This window comes from Gekko japonicus, unplaced genomic scaffold, assembly GCF_001447785.1.
Source record: "Gekko japonicus isolate JY-2015 unplaced genomic scaffold, Gekko_japonicus_V1.1 scaffold778, whole genome shotgun sequence".
Taxonomy (NCBI): Eukaryota; Metazoa; Chordata; class Lepidosauria; order Squamata; family Gekkonidae; genus Gekko; species Gekko japonicus.
In genome coordinates, this window is record NW_015162501.1 from 314,677 (window position 1) to 338,459 (window position 23,783).

The following is a 23,783-nucleotide window of genomic DNA, read 5'->3' on the forward strand; positions in this document are numbered from 1 at the left end:
AATGCATTGAAGATGATTATATGAAGTATATGGATAATTGTAATAAATGTAATAAAATGTTTCTGCTACTGAAGGAATAGCTAAAGGTCAGTTTGACCTTTGAAGCCAAACAGATAAAAGTTTCTAAATGAAGTGAGAGAGTATCCATTAATTACATGTTGACACTTCTATTTAGCTTTTGCATCTGTATTTAGGTACAGGACGTATTACTGACCTGAAACATTAGTTTGAATGGATGAATATTATTTAAAAGGGGAGACAATCAGCAATACCAAACCATCATACAACAGAGAGCTTCAGTTTCGTCCCGTAGAAGTGGTTTCAAAGTTCATTTGAACAGGATAATTTGTTCATTTATTTTTGTGCATAGGAATTATGACATTTCCTAAAGCTTGTTTAGGCTTAGCTATATAGTCACAAAGCCAGAATTTATTATTTTTGCATCTAACCCATCTTCCAAATGTATTTATTTATCTATTACAATTTATATCCTACTTCTCAGTCTGAAGGGTTCTGAGATGTCAGTAGCTTCTGAGAAGAACAATGTTAGGCTCATCCTGAGATGGGCATCCCCAGCGTCAGAAAAACCAGCATCTCAGTGTAAGGGCTCAGTTGGCCTTTTGGCTTTGCCTCCACTGATGGGATAAAATGGCAAGCGGGATAATATATGACAAACAGGATCTCAGTGTATTTGTTTCTGCATATTACAATATTTGAAATTAAACGGTAAAATGTATTGCTTCCCTGCAGTATGGTTACAAACTAAACACCCATCAAAATAGAAAAAAGAACTGAAATAGTTTCATGTGCAATAAAAAACTGGAGAAAATTGAATTCTCAAGGGGAGAACGCTATTTGTTTCTATGGTCAGAAACTACCAAAAGCAGGGCAGTAATAGAATGCAGGGATGAAACAAAATTTTGAAAGCAAATAAAAATGTACCTGGAGGATTACCCAGCCTGTGCCCTTAATATGCAATCCACTTACTTAGCCTCTTGGAAAGTGACGATAGCCTAATAACAGAGTAAGATTAGTGCTAGATGTACCAGTCTGTATGGGAAAGGAAGGAAACAACACAGTGAAGGACTGGATATCCCCCTTGCCTATTAAACATTTCCCATAAATATATATTTAACATAGTTTGGATAGGAGGTGTGTAGCCAAATGTTCCATCTGTGTTGTGTAGCCAAATGTTCCATCTCGTCTCACTCTTGGGAATGCTGACTTGAAGATGCATTTATCTCCATGAAGAAATTTTCTCTTGACAAACTTTTTATTGACAGCATGGGATGTTAGAGTGCCAGATTTCTCTCCTGAGGCATTGCATGCAGTCTGTGTTAAAGGAGAAATATAAAATTATCCCTAACAAGGGTAACAGAATGCAGCAGTGGTCAAAACGCTAATGCAGCTAATAGCTTGCAGACCTCAGAATTAGGCAGGACTTCATTTGTACCAGGATTCCCATATATTTGGCACCTGCTTTCAAGTCCAGAACAATGCCTTAAGTTTTGGCAAGCAGTAATTAAGAGAATGCCATTGAACAACAGTGTAGAGTGCTTGTCAATCACCACTGAATAATGATGGCTACCATTCATACTCCTGGAGTTAAGGATTCACAGTATACAAATTTTCCAGGGGCTTGAATCTCAGCAATTTTCTTTTTATAAATTCAGGCCTGAGAGTAGGTAGAAGTTCCACATGGTTTCCCCAAATTAATGTACATTTTAAGAGACCTATAGAATCATCCCTTACCAGTATGGGACTTATACCAGCAGATAAGGGGGAGGGGGAATACATAAAAATAAGCATGAACAAGTCCTAACGAATAATTCTTCTCCCATGATTTTGTTCAGATTTGATCGTTCTTAGAACAAAATTAATAATGTGCAGTCTAATGTTCTAACTCTCTCCTTCTGAAAATAAACCTCTGTGACTGAGACATTATTTTATAATTAAAATACAAGCAGCTGAACTAATGTCCCGTATAAACGAGGACATGGATTTCTTCAGGGAAATATTGCACACCCTCAGGGAAGAAGTGACCTTAGTTGCATTTTTCTCATAAAATTGCTCTCAGGGTGTCTTTGGGATATTGGATAAGCACATTGAAATAGCATAACTAGCTCTTATTTGTCAAGTCCTTTCTTCCTTGGGTATGCTTAACAGAAGAACAGTGGTATCCAACCCTCACAAATATGATGGGGCTAGTCCTTTTAGGACTAAACATTACTTGTCCCAGCCAGGGAAGAGACAACATAATTATAAATCTGGCTCTAAAATGGCCTTCCCTATGCCACTGCATGAGCTGATACAAACTAATATCCTCACTCAACGTGTTGTTTCTAATAATTCAGTGTGTTACTTCTAATAACACTGATAGAAAAGGAAATGCAGTTCTAGTTCCTTTCCAACTGCAGTGTTCTTAACAAGATATTTCCCATAAATAGTGCCAGTAGGAGAAATCATTCCATGGAGTAGCTGCAGAGAGACTAGGGCTTGGCTGTATACAAAGCTACTGTGTTTGACTTGAACTGGTGCTCAGCTAATTCCACTGAGTTCTTGAAGCATGGCATAGTAGATAGCTCTGTTGCTCAGGAGGATATCAGTGTTCTGCACATGGAGTGCTTACTGAAAGGGAAGATGTTGCTGTTGCAGTAATTCCTACTTTTCCAATCTATGTGCCATTTTTGTTTTTTCTTTACAAATGGTGACAGCATGGTGCTGAATCTGTTTACAGAAATCAGCCTGTGTGCCGTTTCTTGGATATTGGGACCCTCTTAAGGGATCTTGGATTGAAGGCTAAGGGGAGCCAACCTCCTCCAGGACTCCCAGTGCTTACCCTCATCAGCAGGAGTCAGGGGAGACCACTGAGGGGCAGTCGTCCATGTGGGCTCCTGCAACCTGCCATCCCGCAGTTCTTCACCCAAGCCAGCTGGCTGGGTGTGATGGGGTATATCGACTGGTGTGGGCCAGCCGATGCTTTGGATCCAGTAGACCCATGCTGTGCCAATGCTTTGTACAGCTGTAACCAATAAAGTTGTGGCCATTTTATTTCCACAAATTATCCAAATGTGGTGTGTGTCTGGTTCTGTTATACTGCCAGGGACTATGTGAAGGCACAATTGCCCCATGCCACTGGGAGAACTGTGCACTTCACATCTGATATCTGGATCTCCAAATAGTAGCATGAGGTATATGTCACGGTAGAGCCAGGGAGTCAGGCTGGGAGGGTGGGTCACAAGACAAGTCCGAGGGTCAGTATGTTGCGACTTGTGAGTTCAGGCATCTCATCTCGAAATGCCGGTCACTTCTCCCGTAGTACGAAGGACACCTATGTGCTGTGCAAGCAGCAGGCACTGACATGTGTGTCAGTGCTCCAATTGCTTGGTGATGTGAGCAATCGCTGGAACGTGTGCCATGCTCATGCGCTTGGTGGAGCAGAAGGGAACCCTGACTGCCCTGATCTCTGAGACCTTGGTCATTCTGGAAGACAACTGGCTCACCCAGGAGGACTGGTTGACCATTTCTCAGACTGTGGAAGTTCTTAGGCCCTTTAAGAGCTACACAGAGATGCTCTCATCTGACATGGCAAGTCTGGCTCTAGTCATCCCCATGATCCACATGGCTCATGAGGACATGGCCTCATTTCTGGAGCCAGTTGGGGGACATGCAGACTTTATTCCAGCAGTGCATGCACTGGTGAGAAGGCTGCAAGAAGGACTTGAGGCCTGCTTTCAGCCTCTCATGCAGCAGGAGGTGTACATTTTGGCAAGCATGTGTGACCTGTGCATAAAGGCTGGGATTGCTTAGAGGGCCAACAAGTTCAATTGCTGGAGAGATGAGCTCTCTCTGCAAGCTGTGCGCAAGCAGACCAACAATGGTATGTTTTTGTGTCTAAGGAAGAGGGGGGTGAAAGCACTACTGTTCTTTCTTAAACTCCCCTGCTAGGCTGCATCACCACCCCCCCCCATAGCTCCCACCAAGATGACTGTGAGATGGCAATCATTGAATGGATGTTTAGCCCCTCTGGGAGTGGTAGCCCCATGAGAGAGGACATGGCAGCTGTGATGGTGAGGGAGTACCTTTTGGAGCCCTATGAGTCACAGGCCACCTGCCCAATTAGCTACTGGGCTGTGAAGGAGGTGGTCTGGCCACACCTCTCTGCTGTGGCCCAGGGGCTTCTCTCATGCCCTCTGATGTGCAGAGTGAGTGCGTTTTTTCCCATGTGGGTGACATCGTCAGCCCACATCGCTCATGCCTGCTCCCTAGACAGTTGAGCAGTTGGTCTTCCTGAAGGTCAACTTGCCACTGTTTGGCTTCCCAGTTCTGGACTTTGAGGGTGACTGAAATGCGCATATACATCCTCTATCAGTCTGTGCTGGGAAGTTGGGGCAAAACGTTCTTCCCAAAATTAAAACAAGACTAGAAAGCAGCAGCAGGGATATCAAACATTTTAATTGGCAAACGAAGACCCCACCAATCTCACCAATGCCATTCTGAATCCACCAGCTCCAAAATAACTCCACAGAACCTTGGTAGCAGTGCAGAATAGGGCAATGTCAAAGGTGGTGTGCATGTAAGTTCACTACCACCAGCCACCCCAGCCAAAATTGCATGCTGAAATTAAAACAGCAGCACAACCTGTTCTACAGGGGCTGAGTAGGATAGTGAGGTGCCAAACAGAAACCAGCAAAACCCACAGGCCCACCATTAATAATGAATGTAATCAAAGTGGGTAGGAAACAGAGGGCCTGTGATGAAGGTCAGCCACAGCAGCAGCACCTAGGCCAAGTCTCTCCCACTGAGGCAGTGATAGCTGGTGTGTACTGCTGCTAAGAGAGGGAGTATCAAGGCTGAATACGCAACCTCCTTTCTCTCACTTTCTGAGGCCTTCCCTGGGGAAATGGTGTACGGGTTTCTCTGCTGGGATTCTCTGGTGTGACATTGGTTGGTTCTGTTCTGTTGGGGTTTTGTGCTGCTGCCACAGTGGCACTTGTCCTGCTGGGCACACTGCACTGGTTCTGCCATCCATTCAAACCCCCTACCCCTTGCTTGGATTGTGAGTGACTCTGTGCTTGACATTAGTCCTGGTGGTATTTGCCATGATGGCTCTGGCACTAGGTTGGCAGTTGGCACTGGGTTCTGCTGCTGGCCACTAGAACATTGCATGGGTTCTGCTGTCCTTGCGGATTTTCCCCCACCCCAGTTTGTAATTCAGAGATTCTCAAATTTGACCTTAGTACTGTGGGTTGGCAGCACTGCCACAGTGGCACTGCTTCTCCTGGGCAGCACATTGCACTGGTTCTGCTGCTGGCCTAAATAACCTCTCCCTACACTTCACTTTCCACTGCAGAGATTCTCATCTGACTCAGTGCTGGGCTTGTTGCCTGCCTTGCTAATTTTTCCTCACCATTGGAAACAAGAAAAGGGGAGGCAGTCTCCTTGGGGGCCCATAGAATTGGACCTTCTGGTCCAATCTTTTTGAAACTTGAGGGTCCATTTGGGGAGAGGCTCCTGCAGCTATACTACAAATTTGGTGTTTCTCCCTCAAATCCCCTCCCCAGCCCACTGAATAAACCATGGGAGATTTTTCTATTGACTAAAATGGCCCATAGGGTATAATGGACCCGAATATACTTGGGATTCCTGAATATTTCCCGAATCTGAATACTGATAATTCAGTAATGCCAGATTTATTAGAGTTCAATATAACCGAATCAGAAAAAAAGGGGGTTTCCCTGCACACCCTACATATGTCTGTTGTGGGGAGGGGAAGGGAAAGGAGTTTGTAAACCATTCTGAGACTCCTTTGGGTAGTGAAGGGCGGGGTATAAATCCAATCTCTTCTCTTCTTCTCTTTACTAGGAGCTATTTCCCTTTTTTGGCTTGAGTGAGGATCCTCCTTGATCCACTCACTTTCTTAGCCTCTTCCCAGTCCAGTCAGTGCTTAATTCTCCTTCAACTGTCAGTTCCTAACTGTCATTACTTAACTGACTCTCTCAACAGAATTCTGTTCAAGCAGCCTGTCACTCAAAGTTTCTCATACTCTGTTACCATTAACCATTGACAGTCTGTCACAACAGCAAAGGAATGAAAGCCTCTTTAGGAATCTATAATCACCCATTTCGGCCCTTGGCCTGACTTAAATCGTAAAGTACTCTCTTGCCACTGGAAACCACTAGTCATAATTGTATGTATTACAAAGTATTAAAATGAGTGATTATGGATACCAAGAGAGCCTTCTAGTTGTTTCTGAGGTATTGTAAGCATTATGCCAGGTGAAAGCAAAATGGGGATAGAGGGACTGCCTGTACCATCCAGCAACCTAGCCCTATAAAATTTTCTACCTCTCTAAGACCCACTCATTCCTGGCTGCCCTTTGCATTGCATTATGTAAGTATGGAATAAAATGATACATTAAAAAACTAGGACTTTATATGTATTTGAATTTCGAAAGATTACCTATGGTTTTGGTGACAGACAAGTTAGGTTCCGTCTCTCCATAAGACTGACCAATGAGAACTTACAGAAGTTGGGAGTTGGCAGCTGGGGAGTTGAGACAGAAATGGAGGATATCTGACTCAGTGAAACTGTGGAGAAGAACTGTGGAGTTGAGAGGGAAATGGAGGATATCTGACTCAGGCCCAGTCTGCATTTAGCATTTGCTCCGCTGTTATAACAAACCCACACTGGAACAGAAATTCCTGCATGCCACTTTCATTTTGATTGTCACATCTTATGGCAGTGTCCAGACTGCATGCTGCTTTCACTTTGTTTGATCTCTGGTTTTATGGTGGCTGTCTGCATAGATTTATGGCTGTTTTATGGCCATTTAGAGACGACTCTGCAGTCAGTATGCATTAACCTGGGGTAGTTGAATGTGGTTTCGAACTGCATCTTTTTCTGTTCCAGTGTGGGTTTGGTAAAACAACTGAGCAAATGCTAAATGCAGATTGGGCTTCAGTGAAACTGTGGAGAAGAACTGTTTATAGTGGATTGAAAATAGTTTTAATTGTAACCAAAGGATACCAATGGAAGGAATAGGACCACAATTCAAAAGTTCAGTGGAAGCAAAATGCTGTAACTTCTTACTTTCTTCAGTTCTATGTTAATGCCATAAATAAAAGTTAACTTCTTGTTTTGGTTAACCCTTTGGGCTGCATGTCTAAGGGAAAGAAACACACACACACACACACAATTTATTACCTCAGTCTCTCTGTGTGTATGTATTATAGTATAAGAATAAATGCTGGCAGCATGTGAATGGCATGCTGTTTGAACTCCCAACCCCCATAACTCTGTGCGAGTGAGGGCTTGTTATTAAAGGGGGATGGGCTATCCTGTCTGCCGATGTCTCTCTGAGGACATGAAAGGGGAAATTGTCAAGGCTCTTTATATATTTTAAAAGAGGCAAGAAGGTTAGCTTGTGATATCCTGTCCTACATGTACCCTGAATCTGAGAGAAATAGGTTTTAGAGTGGGGTGGCTCAAGTGGTTAAGACGCTGAACTGCAGGCTGTGGAAGGTCAGTAGTTCAGCAGTTCAAGACCCGGGTGCCGCAAGACGGGGTGAGCTCCTGTCTCTAGTTCCAGCTCCTGCCAACCTAGCAGTTCGAAAGCAAGAAATTGGAAGTAGATAAATACCTTCAGTGGGAAGGTAACAGAGTTCCGTGCGCCTTGGTGTTTAGTCATGCCGGCCACATGACCACGGAAACATCTTCGGACAGCGCTGGCTCTTCGGCTTTGAAACGGAGATGAGCCATTCAGGATTCGACTGGCTTTCGAGCAAGGGAACCTTTACCTTTACCTTAGGCATTCTGTATGAGTGGAAAGGGGCATTACAACTTCCCAAATGGTGTCCAAATAATGATACTAAATTATTTTGGCACTGGAAGATGCTTTAGTTGTAGTCATGGCTGTGAAAAGGTCCAAGGAACAGAGGAGTGGTACATTTTCTTCCTCTAAACTCTTGGAAAAACAGAGGAGAGTCACAAGAAGTATCATGGCAGTGTTATTTACTGGGTACTGATGGAAGTAAAGTGGCAGGGAAAGGGAGATAAAAGGAATCATATATGATACTAAAACAGAGTATCATAGCTCATAAGTAGGTAAGTCAAGCTTTACAATGTAAAAGAGATCTCTCAAACACTGACATTTGTTTCACAGTCTTATAAACTATCACTTAAAAACATGTGCCTAATAAAGGATGACATTTAACCCACCAGAGACTGTATAATATAATCTTTATTTTTTTCTAAGCTCTTGGAAAGTTACATAACAACCGTGCTTTAGTTAGGACACCATTTATGGACAGTTAAAATGCATCTGAATTTATAAATATTTTACATTTGGTCCATAGAACAAGTTGTAGTTTTCTAAATTATATTGTACTCTTTTTCTTTAAATCAGCCTCTCTATATATATTAGAATATGTATATATTACATATATAATTTTAAATAGAGATAAATTTGCTTGGTGTTTAGAGAATAATTATTGCAAAAAGCATATATGATCATATCATCTTCCTTTTTTAAGGGCAAATACTACAAAAAGGTACAGCTATTCACAGTTTACACACAGGAGTTCTACAACACTATTTTTGTGCTATATATGATAACAGTTTGTACAGAGCTTTGCAGAAGAGCAAATCTGTCAAACATTTGTCATAACTGGTTTACAATCAAACATTGAATACTGCATTTTTTCTTAGAACAACATGGGACTTGGTTACAGAAACAATAAAGAGAAAGTCTGAATTTGTATCTTAACTCTAATGAAATTCACAAGTATAATGTGTATGAAGCATGAGTGATATGTATGACATAAGTTTTTTCTAAACCCTGAAAATCTACAAGACATTTGGACTTATTTGTGAGTTCATCTAGAGACATTTAGAATGTATAATAGATTTCTGAATATTTTACAGTTGACCTATTGTATGAAACAGTTTAGAATCTACTAAACAATACTCTTTTATAATATTTTATCTGTTAGGTTGAAATATATGCATATTATATATATATTTTCTACAATAATGTGCTTGACATTCTGAGAATAATACCTTATTGCAAGAACATATGTTTGTCACCTTCAGACAAAAACAACAAAAAACCCAACATTCACAGTTAACATGTTTTTCACATAGTAGGTTCTACATAAAGTGTGTGCTATCTAACATTGTACGTTGCACAAGGTTTTGCTGAAAAGCATGTTTCATTGCACAGTTCTGTCACAGTCGTTTAAAATCAAACATCACATACCACTTTTCTCAAGATTCTCACTCTCAGTCTCAAAGCTGCCAAACAAGAGTTGCCATTATGGACTCTTTAGCCTTGCAGTGTTCTACACAGGATGGAATCCATTAGCCTTGGATGTCTGTATAGAAAATGCATGACAGAGCCCAGAATGGCGTTATTTATGGCAAGACCTTTTCCTCATATGTCCATCATCACCATGTAAAACACAAACCTAAAGAAAATAATAAACAATAAAATTCTGTCTTCAAAGTGCTCTATAATATGCTTGCTAGTCAAAAACTGTTGATCTTGAAAGACCTTCAGCAGACTGATTACAGCAGTGCTCATTTTAAAGCCCTAAGTTATATTAAGTGGGGAACATTTTGATACTTAAGCAATTTGTTTGGTTCTTTTTTGGTGGAAAGGTGTTACACCTGATGATGGCGCAACATAAAGTGAAATATAAGCTGGCTGAAATGATATATAACTTGTACAGTTTAGTTATGGCAATCTTTGAGAAAGGGGCTTGTCACAGTTTGATATAAGTATATATCCATATGACTGAATCTATACAAAATGTTCCCAGTATTTTGAAAGATGGCTGTTCCATTGAAAATATTTTCAAAGATATATCATTATAAAATAAAGGCTACATATTAAATGTTTGAGGCCTAATAGATATGTAGGTAGTTTTGCAATTTGATCCATGCTGTATAGCTAGAAATAGCTTCCTAATAGCATTTCTATGTGAATGGTTTAATAAACCACTGTAGTTAAAGAGATTGTCAAGAAAATTAGAAAAACCAACTCAGAAATAAAATTGGTTAATGTTTTCCGGGCAGTATTTTCACTGTAATTTTTTTTTTTGTAAAAAATACCTTGCTGGTGTATACAAAACAACTTTCTAATTTAACTGTTCCCAGAAATAACAGTCGGGATTCAAACTGTAAGAAATTTATTAATAAACGACTAAAAAGCAGCTGCACAAAATGTCAAATTGTTGCACTAAAAGGTAGATTAAAAATGGCCTACATGTTGTTTATAAATTTCCAAGGTATTCAACTTTTACCAAGAGATAATAAAAATGTTAACAGTCTATGGATTGCCAGAAAACACAAAAACATTGTCAACACCTAAGCCCACAAAATGGTTTGATCATACCCACATTGCTTCCCTTATAGTGGTGATGGTCTTTTGTGCCACTAGAGGTAGGTAATTTTATTCTCAGACATAAATTTGTGGTCATATTCAACCATGTTTCTTTTGTGTATGTGTTTCCCATAGAAGAAGGTTTGTATCATTTCAAAGACACAGGTTTATATATATGCTTCTTTGTTTGCTGAATTGCTCTGCTGGGCTTGTTCAGGTCCATTTTCAGGATGAGTAATGTCTTCGCTTGGCTGGATCATTACTTGAATTCGCTAAATAAGTAGAAGAAAGATAAAGTCATTACTCATTGTTATTAGCCTGAATGTTCTCTCCTTATATTCAGTGTAAACTCTACTTTTAAGCTGTCATTCCTGAAAGTTGTTATTGTGCAGCTTACATTCTGAAGAAGGAAGGAAATAGGGAAGAAGCAGTTCCTTGTCTTTCTAAAACATCAAAACAGCTGTTTTGGTCAGTAAACCAGTAGTTGGAATAGCTACACAATAGCAACTAGTCCTGCATAATCAGAATGTTTGTTTCAGCTATTCTTACTTGGTTTGCTGCATGTTAGCTGTGATTCTATCTAAAATTTACAACTCAGTGTAGTTTCCTAAACTGTCAGTTTTCCAAGAAGAAAGTGATTTTATAAGGATATGACTATTAAAAGTATACAAAAGGCTTTATGCAGTGCACTGATTTGACCTTAATCCTGTTCAGTTTTGGCACTGCCAGAGTGTCACTAGTTTGGCTGCTGGTCTTGCAAACATGCCCACTTCCCCACACTTCACTGTCTACTGCAGAGACTCTCTGAGAGAATCTGCTGGGCTTGTTGTATGCCTGATTTGCATTTTTCCTCACCATTGGAAAAAATGGAGGATGGGGGCACCCTCTTTGGGTGCCCATAGAATTGGACCCTGGTCCAATCTTTTTGAAACTTAGGGGTTCTTTTGGGGAGAGGCTCTGGCAGCTACATTGAAAATTTGGTGCCTCTACCTCAAACCCCCTCCCCCCCAGTCCACTAAATATACCCTAGGAGATTTGCCATTGACTATAATGGCCCCATAGGGTATGATTCGGCTGGAAATTTGGGATTCCTGAATTAATTCAGTGATGTCTTCTCAGTAAACCAAATCAGATCAGAGAATCTGATTCGGCTTAACTAATGCTTGAATTATGCCGAAAAGGCATGATTTGTGTATTAATTTGGCTTGGAAATGCCGAATGCACATCCCTACTCCCAACTACATCCATTCCCTGTGGTACCACAGGAGTAAAATGGGACAACTCCTACGACAATGTAACTGTTGTAATAATTTCCTCTCCATCCATAGATCATTGAGCTTTTAGGAAGGCTATGAATCTTAGAGAACTCTCAGTACCAGGGCAGGAGAAAAGACTGAGTATTATATTACATAAATATTAGACATAAATTGGACATAGGATGCTCAGGCCCTATTTTTCTTTTTTCTTTTTTTAAAAAAATATGCTTATGTACTTATGACCTGTTCTTACATGATTTTTCAATTATCAATGCAGCATCAAGTACTTCCAAATTATTCACTTGGTTCTCAGCCCTATTATTTTCTTTTGATGCAGCAAGGTTACCCAAATTAATTCAGCCAAATATTTTAATATGTTCTTAATAAGCTTAAGTTATTAGTTCATTTTTAAAGAAAATATTTAGGCTTTCCCGTAATATGTAAGTGTATTTCTTATTATGGTAAAGTCTAATATTAATTTGTGCTCCCTGATAAGAGGGAGCTAAAAGCTTATCTATTCCTTTATGTTGTAACAATGACTTCAGCAACTCTTTTTGCATACTTGAAAACTTTGGGTATGGTACTTAACACATTATTTACCTGTTTTAAAGAGCCTTTTAAAGTGAGGAACATATATGCCATGTAGCCTGGAATCAGCACCATAGATGATAGAGCCATGAACCAGCCAACACCTTGACCCCATTTTGGGAATACATAATTTCCCATAGTGAGAGGAGTCATTTGGACAGCACTGAAGATAAATACACCCTGTAAAATGATATATGTATATAATAAGTTAGTTATTGCTTCATTTAGAATACTTAGGATTTTCCAAAATATGTTAATAGCAGCCCCTTGCTTTCACAAGGTAGAAAACAAAATACATTTTAGTTTTAATGCCACACAACCGTACCTACACTTATTCAGTGTCTACACTTATCTAAATATGTATACTTTTAAACAGCAGTAATTTTTAAACTCTTTACATCTGAGTTCTATAGCATACTTCTTCTACATATACGCCATCATGATTACTGTTTTTGCTTATTGCTAGGAGTAACTAAACATTTGTTAACTAGATGAGCAAAAAGAAACATTATCTCTGCTTAAAGGCTAACAGAGTCATCCTAAATGATACTGTCCTGGGATAAAGCAACATTGAATAAACTGGGACTTAATTCTGAATAGACCTGGTTAGAATTTGTTCCTAAATGTAGACAGTTCAGCAAGACAAGAAAATACAAGATAGCAGACTTGCATTATCATCAGCCATACACTAAAAATAAATAGTAAATTATTTGAAATAATATGGCACATTGCAAACAGGCCACTGCTATGTGTCTGATGCTCCAACTGAACATAAACATTTCATTGAAAATGTTTTAGACCAATTTTTATCAATCAAAAGATTTTAACGACTAATAACAAAAGTATTATAACTGAAGTACGGTATAAAGCACTAAAATTAAATACAGACAATTAATTTGACAGCCGATTATTTAAAATAATTCCTACATTTCAGGACAAATAATGCTAAATCTTCTGAACGTTGTGTGAATACAAAATAAAAGACCAAGAGTACACTGCATAAACAACGCAGACAGAATAGGGCACAAAATATAATTCACATTAGTGACAAGCAGGGGTCATTTGGGGGGGGACGCAGGGGGACGCCATCCCCCCGGGTGAGATGCAGGAGGGCGGGGCCTGGAGCTCCCTGCTGGTGCCTGCTGGAGGTCGCCGCCGGCTGTGGGGAGGACACACTTCCGGTGATGTCAGGGGGTGTGGCATATGCTAATGAGTTATGCTAATGAGTCCCCCTAGCTCTTTTTCTACGAAATGACCCCTGGTGACAAGTAAGTAACATAAGTTTACATGAATGGTTACAAGAACCAGTATGTACTTGCAGACTACAACAATAGCACTAGAGTAAGACACAGAGTAAGACCTCTTCGAATCACATTGAATACAAAATAAGAACCTAAATCAACATTCCTGACATTTTTTCTTCCAGATGACTCAGAGTTGGAAGAAGTTTAAAAGAAGAAGAGATTGGATTTATACCTCACCCTTCACTACCTGAAGGAGTCTCAGAGCAGTTTACAATCTCCTTCCCTTCCTCTCCCCACAACAGACACCTTGTGAGGTAGGTAGAGCTGATAGAGCTCTCTGAGGACAGCTCTTGAGAGATCACCTCTGAGAGAACTGTGGCTTTCCCAAGGTCACCCAGCAGCTGCATGTGGAGGAGTGGGGAATCAAACCCAGTTCTCCAGATTAGAGTCCACTACTCTTACCCACTACACCAAACTGACTCTCAGGTCAAAATACTTGGAGAACATACAAAGTCCAATTGTAGAGACAAAAAAGCATTTTTACATGGCTTATATATTTTGCTTGGTTTTCATGTACACTTAAATGATATTTTATTATATTATAAAAAGGCACAAATATGTGTGTATATTTCAGTGTGTAATAAAACAGCCAAATGTGCACTATGTGTGTGAACAAATTTCTGGACATTATTTGGGAGGAAAATTAATTTGGGCTGGATTTGGGCCAGAAAATACTTCTGGAATCTCACAAGTAGTGAATGAAGACAATGGTGTTCCCTTGTTCTTTCCCCTTGCTTTTGGTATTCTGACATTTATTTCTTTAAAGGGATTGAAAGCAACATACAAAGGGTTAAAACCACATATTCATAACCATAGCCATAAAAATACACAAGAACAAAGATAAAATCAGAGAGAATCGAGCAACTGTGTATTACTACTATCCATCCTGAAATACCCTTTTGAATTGGACTTCCAGAAGGCCACAATTACTGATACTTCCATAAATCGCAAGAAGGTTCTGTTACAACACAGAAGCTGCCATAAAAAAAGCCCAAGAGTGTGCTAAGGTTGATCACAACAGGATGGACAGAAGAAATTGTTGGGGAGGTCAGAGTTGTTGCATGCCTTTATACTGGGAGATGTAGCCTCAAGATTGTGAGTTCCAGCTTCTGAAGGAATTGTGAAAAGTAATAACAAGCACCTTTTATTGAACTCAGAAACAAACAGGTAACTGTACAAAGATCTCAAAATGAGGGCCATATGTCCAAAGCAACAGCTTCAGATAGTAATTGAATGGCCACCTTTTTGACGAATTGAAGTTATTGAGTTGCTTTTAAAGGCAACCTTATATGGAATCCATTACAGTAATATAACTTCAAGGTTAACAAGCCCAACTTGTTCTAGTATACCAGCCTTGCCAATCAACATCCCCTTCACCTTATCTGTTTTAATTAATTAGTCATCATATGGCCTGTGTAGTATAGCCAGAAGATCCTAGGATTGTCTTGCAGCCAGAAGTGGGAGAGCTTCTAATGTCCTGGCCCCACTGCTGGACCTCCTGGTGGCACTTGGTATTTTTGGCCACTGTGTGACACAGAGTGTTGGACTGGATGGGCCTTTGGCCTGATCCAACATTGGTGTCTAGCTTCTTTTACTGTTATGCACCATAAGTCCTAGCTTCTTTTACTGTTATGCACCACTAGGTAGTGAGTTAGACTATTTTTTTAGGCAAGAGACTTTTTAGAGGTATTTTGCCATTGCCTGCCCCACAACCCTAGTATTCCTTGGAAGTCGCCCATCCAAATACTAGCCAAGGCCGGCGCTGATTAGCTTCCGAGATCTGACGAGATCAGGCGAGCCTGGCCTTTCCAAGTCAGGGCATCTGAGTCATCCTGGAAGCCCTGGAACTGCTCTGCCACCACTTGTTCAATTGCTTTGCCTACAAAGGCAAGTTAGAAACTGGCCTATAACTAACTGCATCTTTATCAAGAGACTATTTCTTCTTAGGGAAGACCCTCTTTTATGGGGAAGCATTAATTATCTTGACCAGTGGAACCTTAACTTTACCTGTACATGAATTTAATAGCCAGGAAGAGCAGGGGGTCTAATAGTATGTGGTGGCTTTCATAACAATAGATTATGTCAACACTGATCAGGGACACTAGGTCAAAATGAACCAATTTAAAAAGATCAGTGTTTTGGACACTATTTAGCAAACTGGCATCCAAGTTGAAACCAAGCTGTGATTTTTATCAGCAAGGACCTGGGCAAAAGCAGAAACAAGCTGGGATTCCAGTGCTGGAGCTATGAATTGCTGAATTAGCTTGAAGAATTATGCTGCATGTGATTCAACTGTAACAAAGGAGGTGAAGACATACTATAACTTTGCTACTGTGTCACCATCACCTCATAAACATTCCAATACACTCTCTAATATGCAGGGGCAGACTGGGGAAAGGGTCCTTATCCCAAAGGAGGCAGGGAGGCCTGCCAGCCTCATATGGCTCAGCCAGGCATCTCCTTTGCCACAGAAGGCTCAGCTGCGTGCCTTCTTCACTGCTTGGCATAGGGCTTGGCTGGACTGTGCACCTCCTTCCCTTTTCAGCACAGTGCTGGGCTGCCTGCCTCCTTCCCCATCTAGCACAGGACTCAGCCAGGCTGCACATCTCCTTCCTTATCTCACTCAGGACTCAGTTGGGCCATGCACTTCCTCCTTCATCTGCCATGGGCTTGGGCTATAAACCCTGGCTGCTAACCACCCTGCACAGGGTGAGTACCAGAGGTTTGCAGAGGCAGTGGTTGCTGCCTGCCTCCCCACATGGGAGGAGGGCCACCTCTTGCTCTTTACTTTTCTTATTGGTCTTAACAGCCAATCTGCTCCTGATGATATGCTCTGCCAGATTTGGAGCAACGTTACTCAATGTGTCACCTCACCATCTTAATTTCCTCCAGCTCCTTGATGGAGGAAAACAGACACCAGCAGGGGAGCAATCCTGTATATACTCCTAAGTCCTGCATCAAGGCTTCCACAGAGCCAATGCAAAGTCTTTCTCAAAACAACACCACCCCCCCCCCGATCATCCTGGAATCTATCCAGGGGCGAACCATCCTTACCAGCCTACTGCTTCTGAAGGGAGGACCACCTCAATCCCTCCCTCACAATGGTTTTAGCAGAAAATGTTCCAACCATGGTACAGGTTGTATATTTAGTCCTCTTACTCATCCACCAGAAATCTTATTGATTAAAAAAAATCCAGCATGTGTCCTTTTTCATGTGTTGGGCCCCAAAGGACCTGGCCCAAGGCTGCCATTGTGGCCATAAAGTCCTGAGAGAAGTTCACAAAAGAAGCCTCAGCATGGATATTGAAGTCCCTTAGAAATAGAATAGTAGGCATTTCAATCTCCATATCAGCAATTCCATCTCTAGCCATTTAAACTGGGGAAGAAGGAGGAGGAGGAGGAAGAGTTGGTTTTATACCCCATCCTTCACTACCTGAAGGAGTCATGGAGTGGCTTAAAAACACCTTCCTCTCCCCACAAAAGACACCCTGGAAGGTAGGTGGGGCTGAGAGAGAACTGTGACTGACCCAAGGTCACCCAGCTGGTTTTATGTGGACGAGTGGGGAATCTGCCGCTCTTAACCACTACACCAAACTGGCTCTCTATTTGTTGTTGTTCAGTCACACAGTCGAGTCCGACTCTTTGCGAACCCATGGACCAGATCATGCCAGGCCTTCCTGCCTTCCGCCGTCCTCTGAAGTTGGCTCAATTTCATGTTCATTGCATCTATGACACTATCTAACCATCTCACCCTTTGCCGCCCCCGTCTTCTTTGACCTTCAATCTTTCCCAGCATCAGGGTCTTCTCCAGTGAGTGCTCCCTTCTCATTTGGTGGCCAAAGTATTTGAGCTTCAGTTTCATTATCTGGCCTTCCAGGGAACAGTCGGGGTTGATTACTTTTAGGATTGACTGATTTGATCTTCTTGCAGTCCAAGGGACTCTCAAGAGTCTTCTCCAGCACCATAGTTCAAAAGAATCTATTCTTCTGTGCTCGGCCTTCCTTATAGTCCAACTCTCGCAGCCATACATGACTACTGGGAATACCATTGCTTTGACCATGCGGACTTTTGTTGGCAGGGTGATGTCTCTACTTTTTATCATGCTGTTTAGGTTCGCCATCGCTTTCCTCCCAAGGAGCAGGCATCTTTTAATTTCATGGCTGCAGTCACAGTCTGCGGTGATCTGGGATCCCAGGAACGTGAAGTCTGTCACTACTTCCATGACTTCCCCTTCTATTTGCCAAGGAGTGATGGGGCCGGATGCCATGATCTTAGTTTTTTTGATGTTGAGCTTCAAGCCCACTTTTGCACTCTCCTCTTCTACCCTGAGCAAGGGGCTCTTTAGGTCCTCTTCAGTTTCTGCCATCAGAGTGGTATCGTCTGCATATCTGCATAATGCTTTTTCCCAGCATTAAGTCTGGAACAGTGATTACATAAACTCTGAGCTCAAACTATCTTCATGCTCACCTCTAACTTCCAATGCTCATCTCACAATAGGATTGGCAACACTGGATGGGAAATTCCTGGAGATTTAGGGGCAGTGCCTGGGGAGGGAGCTCAGCAGGGATATGATGCCATAGTAGTTTCAGTCTCAGCCTCAGTTTCGTTTATTGTAATTAGCCATTGGCCGTTACAAAATCACAAAATACAAATTGTGAACAAGCTATAGGTTAAAAGTCAGAATATACAAAAATACCAGAGATCATTAACAAAATATGACTATTGTAATACAGTAGCCTAAATAATGCCCCATCCTTTTTTTATGTTTATTAAGGTCAAGTATAACTTATAACATGTACAATAACTGCAAAACAGTATACAAAAAGTCCTGAGAGTCCAAAATTACAAACCAGCCAGTTAATCGCCCCCAAAGTTTTCAACATATATCAACAGTTATAACATACTAACATAATAATTTAATATCAGATCCGTTCCCTTATATAAAAATGACTTTTGAACTATAAATCCCACTGACTGGAGTCAGGTTTAAAATACTACAAGTTTGGGAGTCTGCTACTCTATACAACAAGAGGAGTCTCGGCAGCAGGGCGGAGGTCAGAGTGGAGTCAAAAGTGAAGCCATGAGTGATAGCTCGTCCTAGAGGGCAGCACGTTGTGTTCTGTCATGAAGTCAAGTACTGGGAACCAGGTACGTACAAATTTTTCATAAGTTTTACTGGAGCTGTTTTGTATTTGATCTACTATATTAGAAATTTTATTCATCACAAACTGGTCCCAAATCTTGTCATACCAGGATGTCATAGTAGGAGGAGATGGAGATTTCCAATTTGATGTAATCGTGAGCCTGGCTGCTGCCAAAAGAATGGAGGTATCTTTTGGGAGTCATTTCCAACTGATGAATCCCAGAGATTGAGCAAAGAGAGCTCCAGAGAGCTCCAGAGTGACAGTGAGTGTTTGTTGCGTAATGTTGTTGATTTGGGAGAATACGTTCTTCCAAAATTGCTGAATGACTGGGCATTCCCACCAGCAGTGTAAATACGTTCCAAGAGATCCACAATTTTTCCAACACAGAGGATCATACTGAGAGTTCATTCTATGCAGCCTTTTTGGTGTGAGATACCACCTGTGTATGATCTTGAAGGAATTCATCCTAATATTGTGAACCCGTGAGGAGAATGCCGGAGAATTCCATATGTCAAGCCATTGTGAGTGTTGCAATTCTGTTTCCAAGTCTGCATTCCTAATCTTTTGGCAGGGAAGAGATCGAGAGCCTTCAGCAGATGATAAAATTTTGTGCATCTTAGAAAGCAATCCCTTCATGGAGGGGTCATATGTAGACAAGAGAGTCTCAAATTCCGTCTTTGGTCTGGTGAAAATATCTGTTCATGCTAACCGATCTATTAGGTTCTTAAGTTGCAAATAGCGGAACCAGGGAATGGATGTACCGAGACTTTCCTCCAAGTTTATCTCGTATTCTCCCTAGTTTTACTAAATCTGAGAGTCGTGTCAGACCTGCCGCTATCCAATCCCGAAAGGCTCCTGAATCCATTCCAGGAGGAAACCACAGCTGATTGATGAAAGATGAAAATTTGGACATCTTTGGTAAAATCTGTGCTCGTTTACAATCCCAGATTTTTAGAGTAGTGTTTAAAAAACAATTATTCCGTACTGAGATAGGGCGTTGAGTTGGCTTCATCCAGAAGAGATCCTGCAGTCGTACTGGAGAAATACTTGCTTGTTCAATTAGCATCCAACCTGATAAAGAATCATTATTCATCATTCGTATTACTGTAGCTATCATAGCCGCCTGATAATAGGCACTTAAAAGTGGTAAATCTAAACCACCCAGGGATGAGGGTCTGCTTAGCACTTGACGATTTATCCTAGCCTTCTTATACGCCCAAAAAAAATCTGTGAGGGACCTCTGAATAATGCCCCATCCTGATGCCACTTTGGAACATATGTTCTTTGCAGCAAGGGCAAATAATAAAACTTTATAAGAGACATATGCATTAATGTCAGATAACAAAAATGAATTTTTTCCTCAACTGGGTAAGCACTAAGACCAGATAAAATACCTGCTGAAAATTTAGCCCTCGGACTAGAATACAATGGGCAAAAGAGAATGTAGTGAGGTAACTCCTCAAGTTCGTGGGAAGCACAAATACATAGACAATGGGCCAATGTAGTTTGATTGAATCGGCCCTCCAAAATTGCTGTTGGCATTGATTGAAGCCGTAGAGAGGTAAAGGATGCTCTAAGTACGTGTTTAACCAGGTATGGAGTGCTAGTGTGGTCCGATTTAATTAATTTGTACCATGGTGCTGCTTTTGATTTTAATATCAAAGAGTGGTCTAGCCGAGCATCAAAGTCATAAATCCAGTTTCTAAGTTGGGATTTATCAACTGATGTTACCAAAAAATCATCAGGAATAGAATATCTTGAATGTATGTTGTGCTGCTAGTCTTTAGCTAAGAACAGATTGAAAGATTGGTGACTGAGGGAATTAGAATGTGAATTTTCCATTCTTTTCCAGGATCTGATAATTGTAAGGTGTGCCCAAGCCTTAAGAGAAGGAATACCAGTTGCAGCTGTCATCATGGCAGCTGGGGACCCCTTGGGAAGTGCTAAAATGTGCCTTAAAAATAATTCTGGACTACTTCGAGGCTGGCCAAGATGACGTCGTTCCATCTCCATACTTCGACTCCATACAAGAGATGGGGTATAACCTTGCTCTTGTAAAGTTTCAGAACCGGGTCTATCAGGCGACCTCCCTTGGAATAGTAGAAACTCAAAATAGACCAAACCAGCCTTAGTGCTGATGATTTGACTGAAGCAGCATGAGTAGTCCAGTTTAAAGACTCTCTAAAGGTAATGCCAAGGTATTTAAATGAATTGCATTGCTTGATTGGATTTCCAAGAATATTCCAAGAGGAGGTTTTTGCCCTGTTCCTAAAAACCATGACCTTGGTCTTCTCAAAATTTATAGTGAGAGCGTCTTCTTTACAATAATAAGTCCCTAACTGATGCAATATGATGCCGTAGTATGTCCTCCAAAGTTGCCATTTTCTTCAGGGGAACGGATCTCTGTAGTCTAGATATCAGTTGTAATTCCAGAAGAACTCCAGGCTCCACCTTGAGGTTCATAACCCTAGACAACCACCCTACCTTCCTAACAGCACACAGATATTACTTACAGTCATATCAGACATCCACTTAATTCAAAAGAAGAACCCAGCAGACTAAAAACACATCAGAAGTCCATTCTTGATCCACTGCCTACCCAAGGTTTATCTGTTCTACAGTTCAGTCAAATGGAGTATCTAAAATCAAAACAAAAAACTACATAATAATCTACCAGAGGCCAAATTTTCACACCGGAAGGACATGCCAGAAGTATGTTGCCTTCTAACATCATTTTCCAGCACCATCGCTGGGGGGAAGGCTTGGGCTGGAAATGGCTTGATGACGACTTTGTCTCAAGGGGCAGGGCTTCTCAGTCCCTTGGCCCAATGTCTCTTGCTGCCTGACTTCTGCATGTGGAGGTTCCACTAGCTACCATGATGTTGATAGATCTGTTTTCCATGTATTTGCATAAACCTTCAAGTGTGAATATATGTGATTTTGTTTTATGGTGTATTCTAAAAACATGTGCATGACAGCTCAAATGCCTTTCTCAGAGAAGGGCTTTCGAAAAAGTAATACTTGTCTAATTGAGAATAGTATCCTGTATCATGAATACATTACTAACTTCCCAGTCATAGTCTCACCTTGTTTTCTAATTGAAACAATTTGCACTTTCAGAATTGGCATTCCCTGAAAGTATTTTATTCCTAGTCAAAACATAATACAGATTCATGTTATCTCTGGACTTTGGCACCTTCTATACAATTGGTTAATATGGCAGGCAGTTCAGTTTATAAAAGGAAAACTAACATGATGTTCTCTTCATGCTAGTTCACAACCAAAATTGGATCATAGGATAGAGTTCTATGGGTAACTCATATTGTTTCCAGAGATATTGTTTCCTATTTTGTTCTGGTGATGGAGGAATTTTTTTTAACTTAGGAAGCACCTGAACAATAATGATATTGTGTTTGAATTTGCTCTGGTTTATCTCAGAGAATATGGCAGAACTCAGGACATTTAAAATTTTTAAAATGAAACATGAAATTTGCCTGTTAATATCTTATCTTTAAAATCATCTGCATCTTGTAAAAAACAAATATTTTGTTTCTTACCGCCACAATGATTGGAGTGAAGAAAGACCAGCAGAGTTTCCACCAGATACAGGGTCTGTACCCAACCATCTCCTGGATGTTGTCATAAAATCTGTTCACACCTGAAAAATAGAAACAACGTGTATGAATTAATGTGAGTTTGTGACAGATGTCTCTTTTGAGGAGATGTGACAACTGTTCCACTGGTAGTTGCCCAGTTACAATATCTGGCCAGTCTTTCGTTCAACTGAAAAGCAGGAGAATCCTTTGACTGGATTATTCTCCTAAGAGAAATATATAAGGAAGTCAATGTGCCCTTTTATTCAAAAATTCAACAAAATAACAATGTCAGGATAAGGAACAAGCATGAACAAGCATGATTAAATCAGAGCAGTCTCTTTGGCGTCATTACAGGCTCTCTGTGTCCCCCTTTTGGGATCTTCCTTCACCGCCACTGGCTATCCCCCTGTCGCCACCTTGCCACTCCCCCAGTGTATGATGCTCCCTCTCAGGGTTTCTGGCTTGGGGTGGGTTCTAGAGGAGGAAGGAGGTGAGAGGAAGGAGGAGGGAAGGCCTCAGACCATGGGACCATGTGGGGTTACGTTGCCACCCTTCTGCTAACTGCTGGTCTCCCATCGATTTGCCAAGAGCGCGCTCTCTCTTTCTCTCTCTGGGGCTCTCCTGGGTCAGCTCAGTCTCCTCCCTGGCTGCCTCCTTCCTTCCTTTTATTCCCTTTCCCTCCTCCAGTGCCACCCCCTCTCTGGGTGGTCTTTCTCCTTTCCATCTGGCCCCGCCCATCTACATCTGAGGATGCCAAGCCGCTCCCCTCTGGCCCTGCCTTCTGGCTCTTGGCCCATGCTTCTGTGGGAAAGCCTGCATCTCCATCCCACTGCTCCCTGGGCCCGCAACTCACCCAGCCTGCTCCAGTCCAGGCTGGGCCATTCACTACCAGCCCTTTGTCTCCCCAGGGGCCTGCCAGCTCTCCTGCCCCTTCTGGAAGTGGCCAGGGACCTCACCTCGGGTGTGGCTGGGCACACCCTGGCGCTGTGCTCCCTGGCTCCAACCTTGGTGGCCCTTCCCAACCAGCACAGCATCGGGACTCCCTCTTAGATGATCGGGTCAGAGCCGCATCTTCTGGCTGCCTCTCTGTGCCACCGTTGGGATTGCCTCCAGCACCCTCCAGGTAAGGTGTTGATCTGTGGGGGCCTCTCCTGCCATTGGGTGCCCTCCAGCTCTTTGTGGGGGGGTTTCTGTCTGTGGGGTTGGGGTGGGTCTCAGGTCTCCTCCCCTCATCAGCAGTCCCCTCCATTGGGGAGGCCTGGCCTGGGCCAGAACACCCCCTGAAAAACAGTCCCTTTTTCTAAGCAAGAATTCTTTTGGCTTCCGAACTGGCAAAACAACTTTGAGTACCAAGATTGGTTCTCACAAAAGGGCATCCTGACCCTACACATTACACAAATATTTATTCCTCAAAAATGCAGGCATAGTTCATCAGTCTAAATTGAGTTTAAGGCTGAAATTATTCTTTCAGAGGTCAATCTGGAAATCTTTTGTGGTCTAGAAAAGCTAAC

The 23,783-nt window shown here is 41.6% G+C and overlaps 1 protein-coding gene across 2 annotated transcripts in view; it reads right to left on the reverse strand.

Annotated features, from left to right (window-relative positions):
- Positions 1-9,088: 9,088 nt before the first annotated feature.
- Positions 9,089-23,783, reverse strand: part of SLC6A1 (solute carrier family 6 (neurotransmitter transporter), member 1) — a 150,688-nt gene continuing 135,993 nt past the window's right edge. For both annotated transcript variants that reach the window (XM_015406112.1, XM_015406113.1), the window contains 3 exons: positions 22,234-22,334; positions 12,241-12,408; positions 9,089-10,656 (listed from right to left, as the gene is read on the reverse strand). In XM_015406112.1, coding sequence (XP_015261598.1) covers positions 10,552-10,656; positions 12,241-12,408; positions 22,234-22,334 — 374 coding nt within the window. In that variant the 3' untranslated portion in view covers positions 9,089-10,551. The remainder of the gene's footprint in view (positions 10,657-12,240; positions 12,409-22,233; positions 22,335-23,783) is intronic.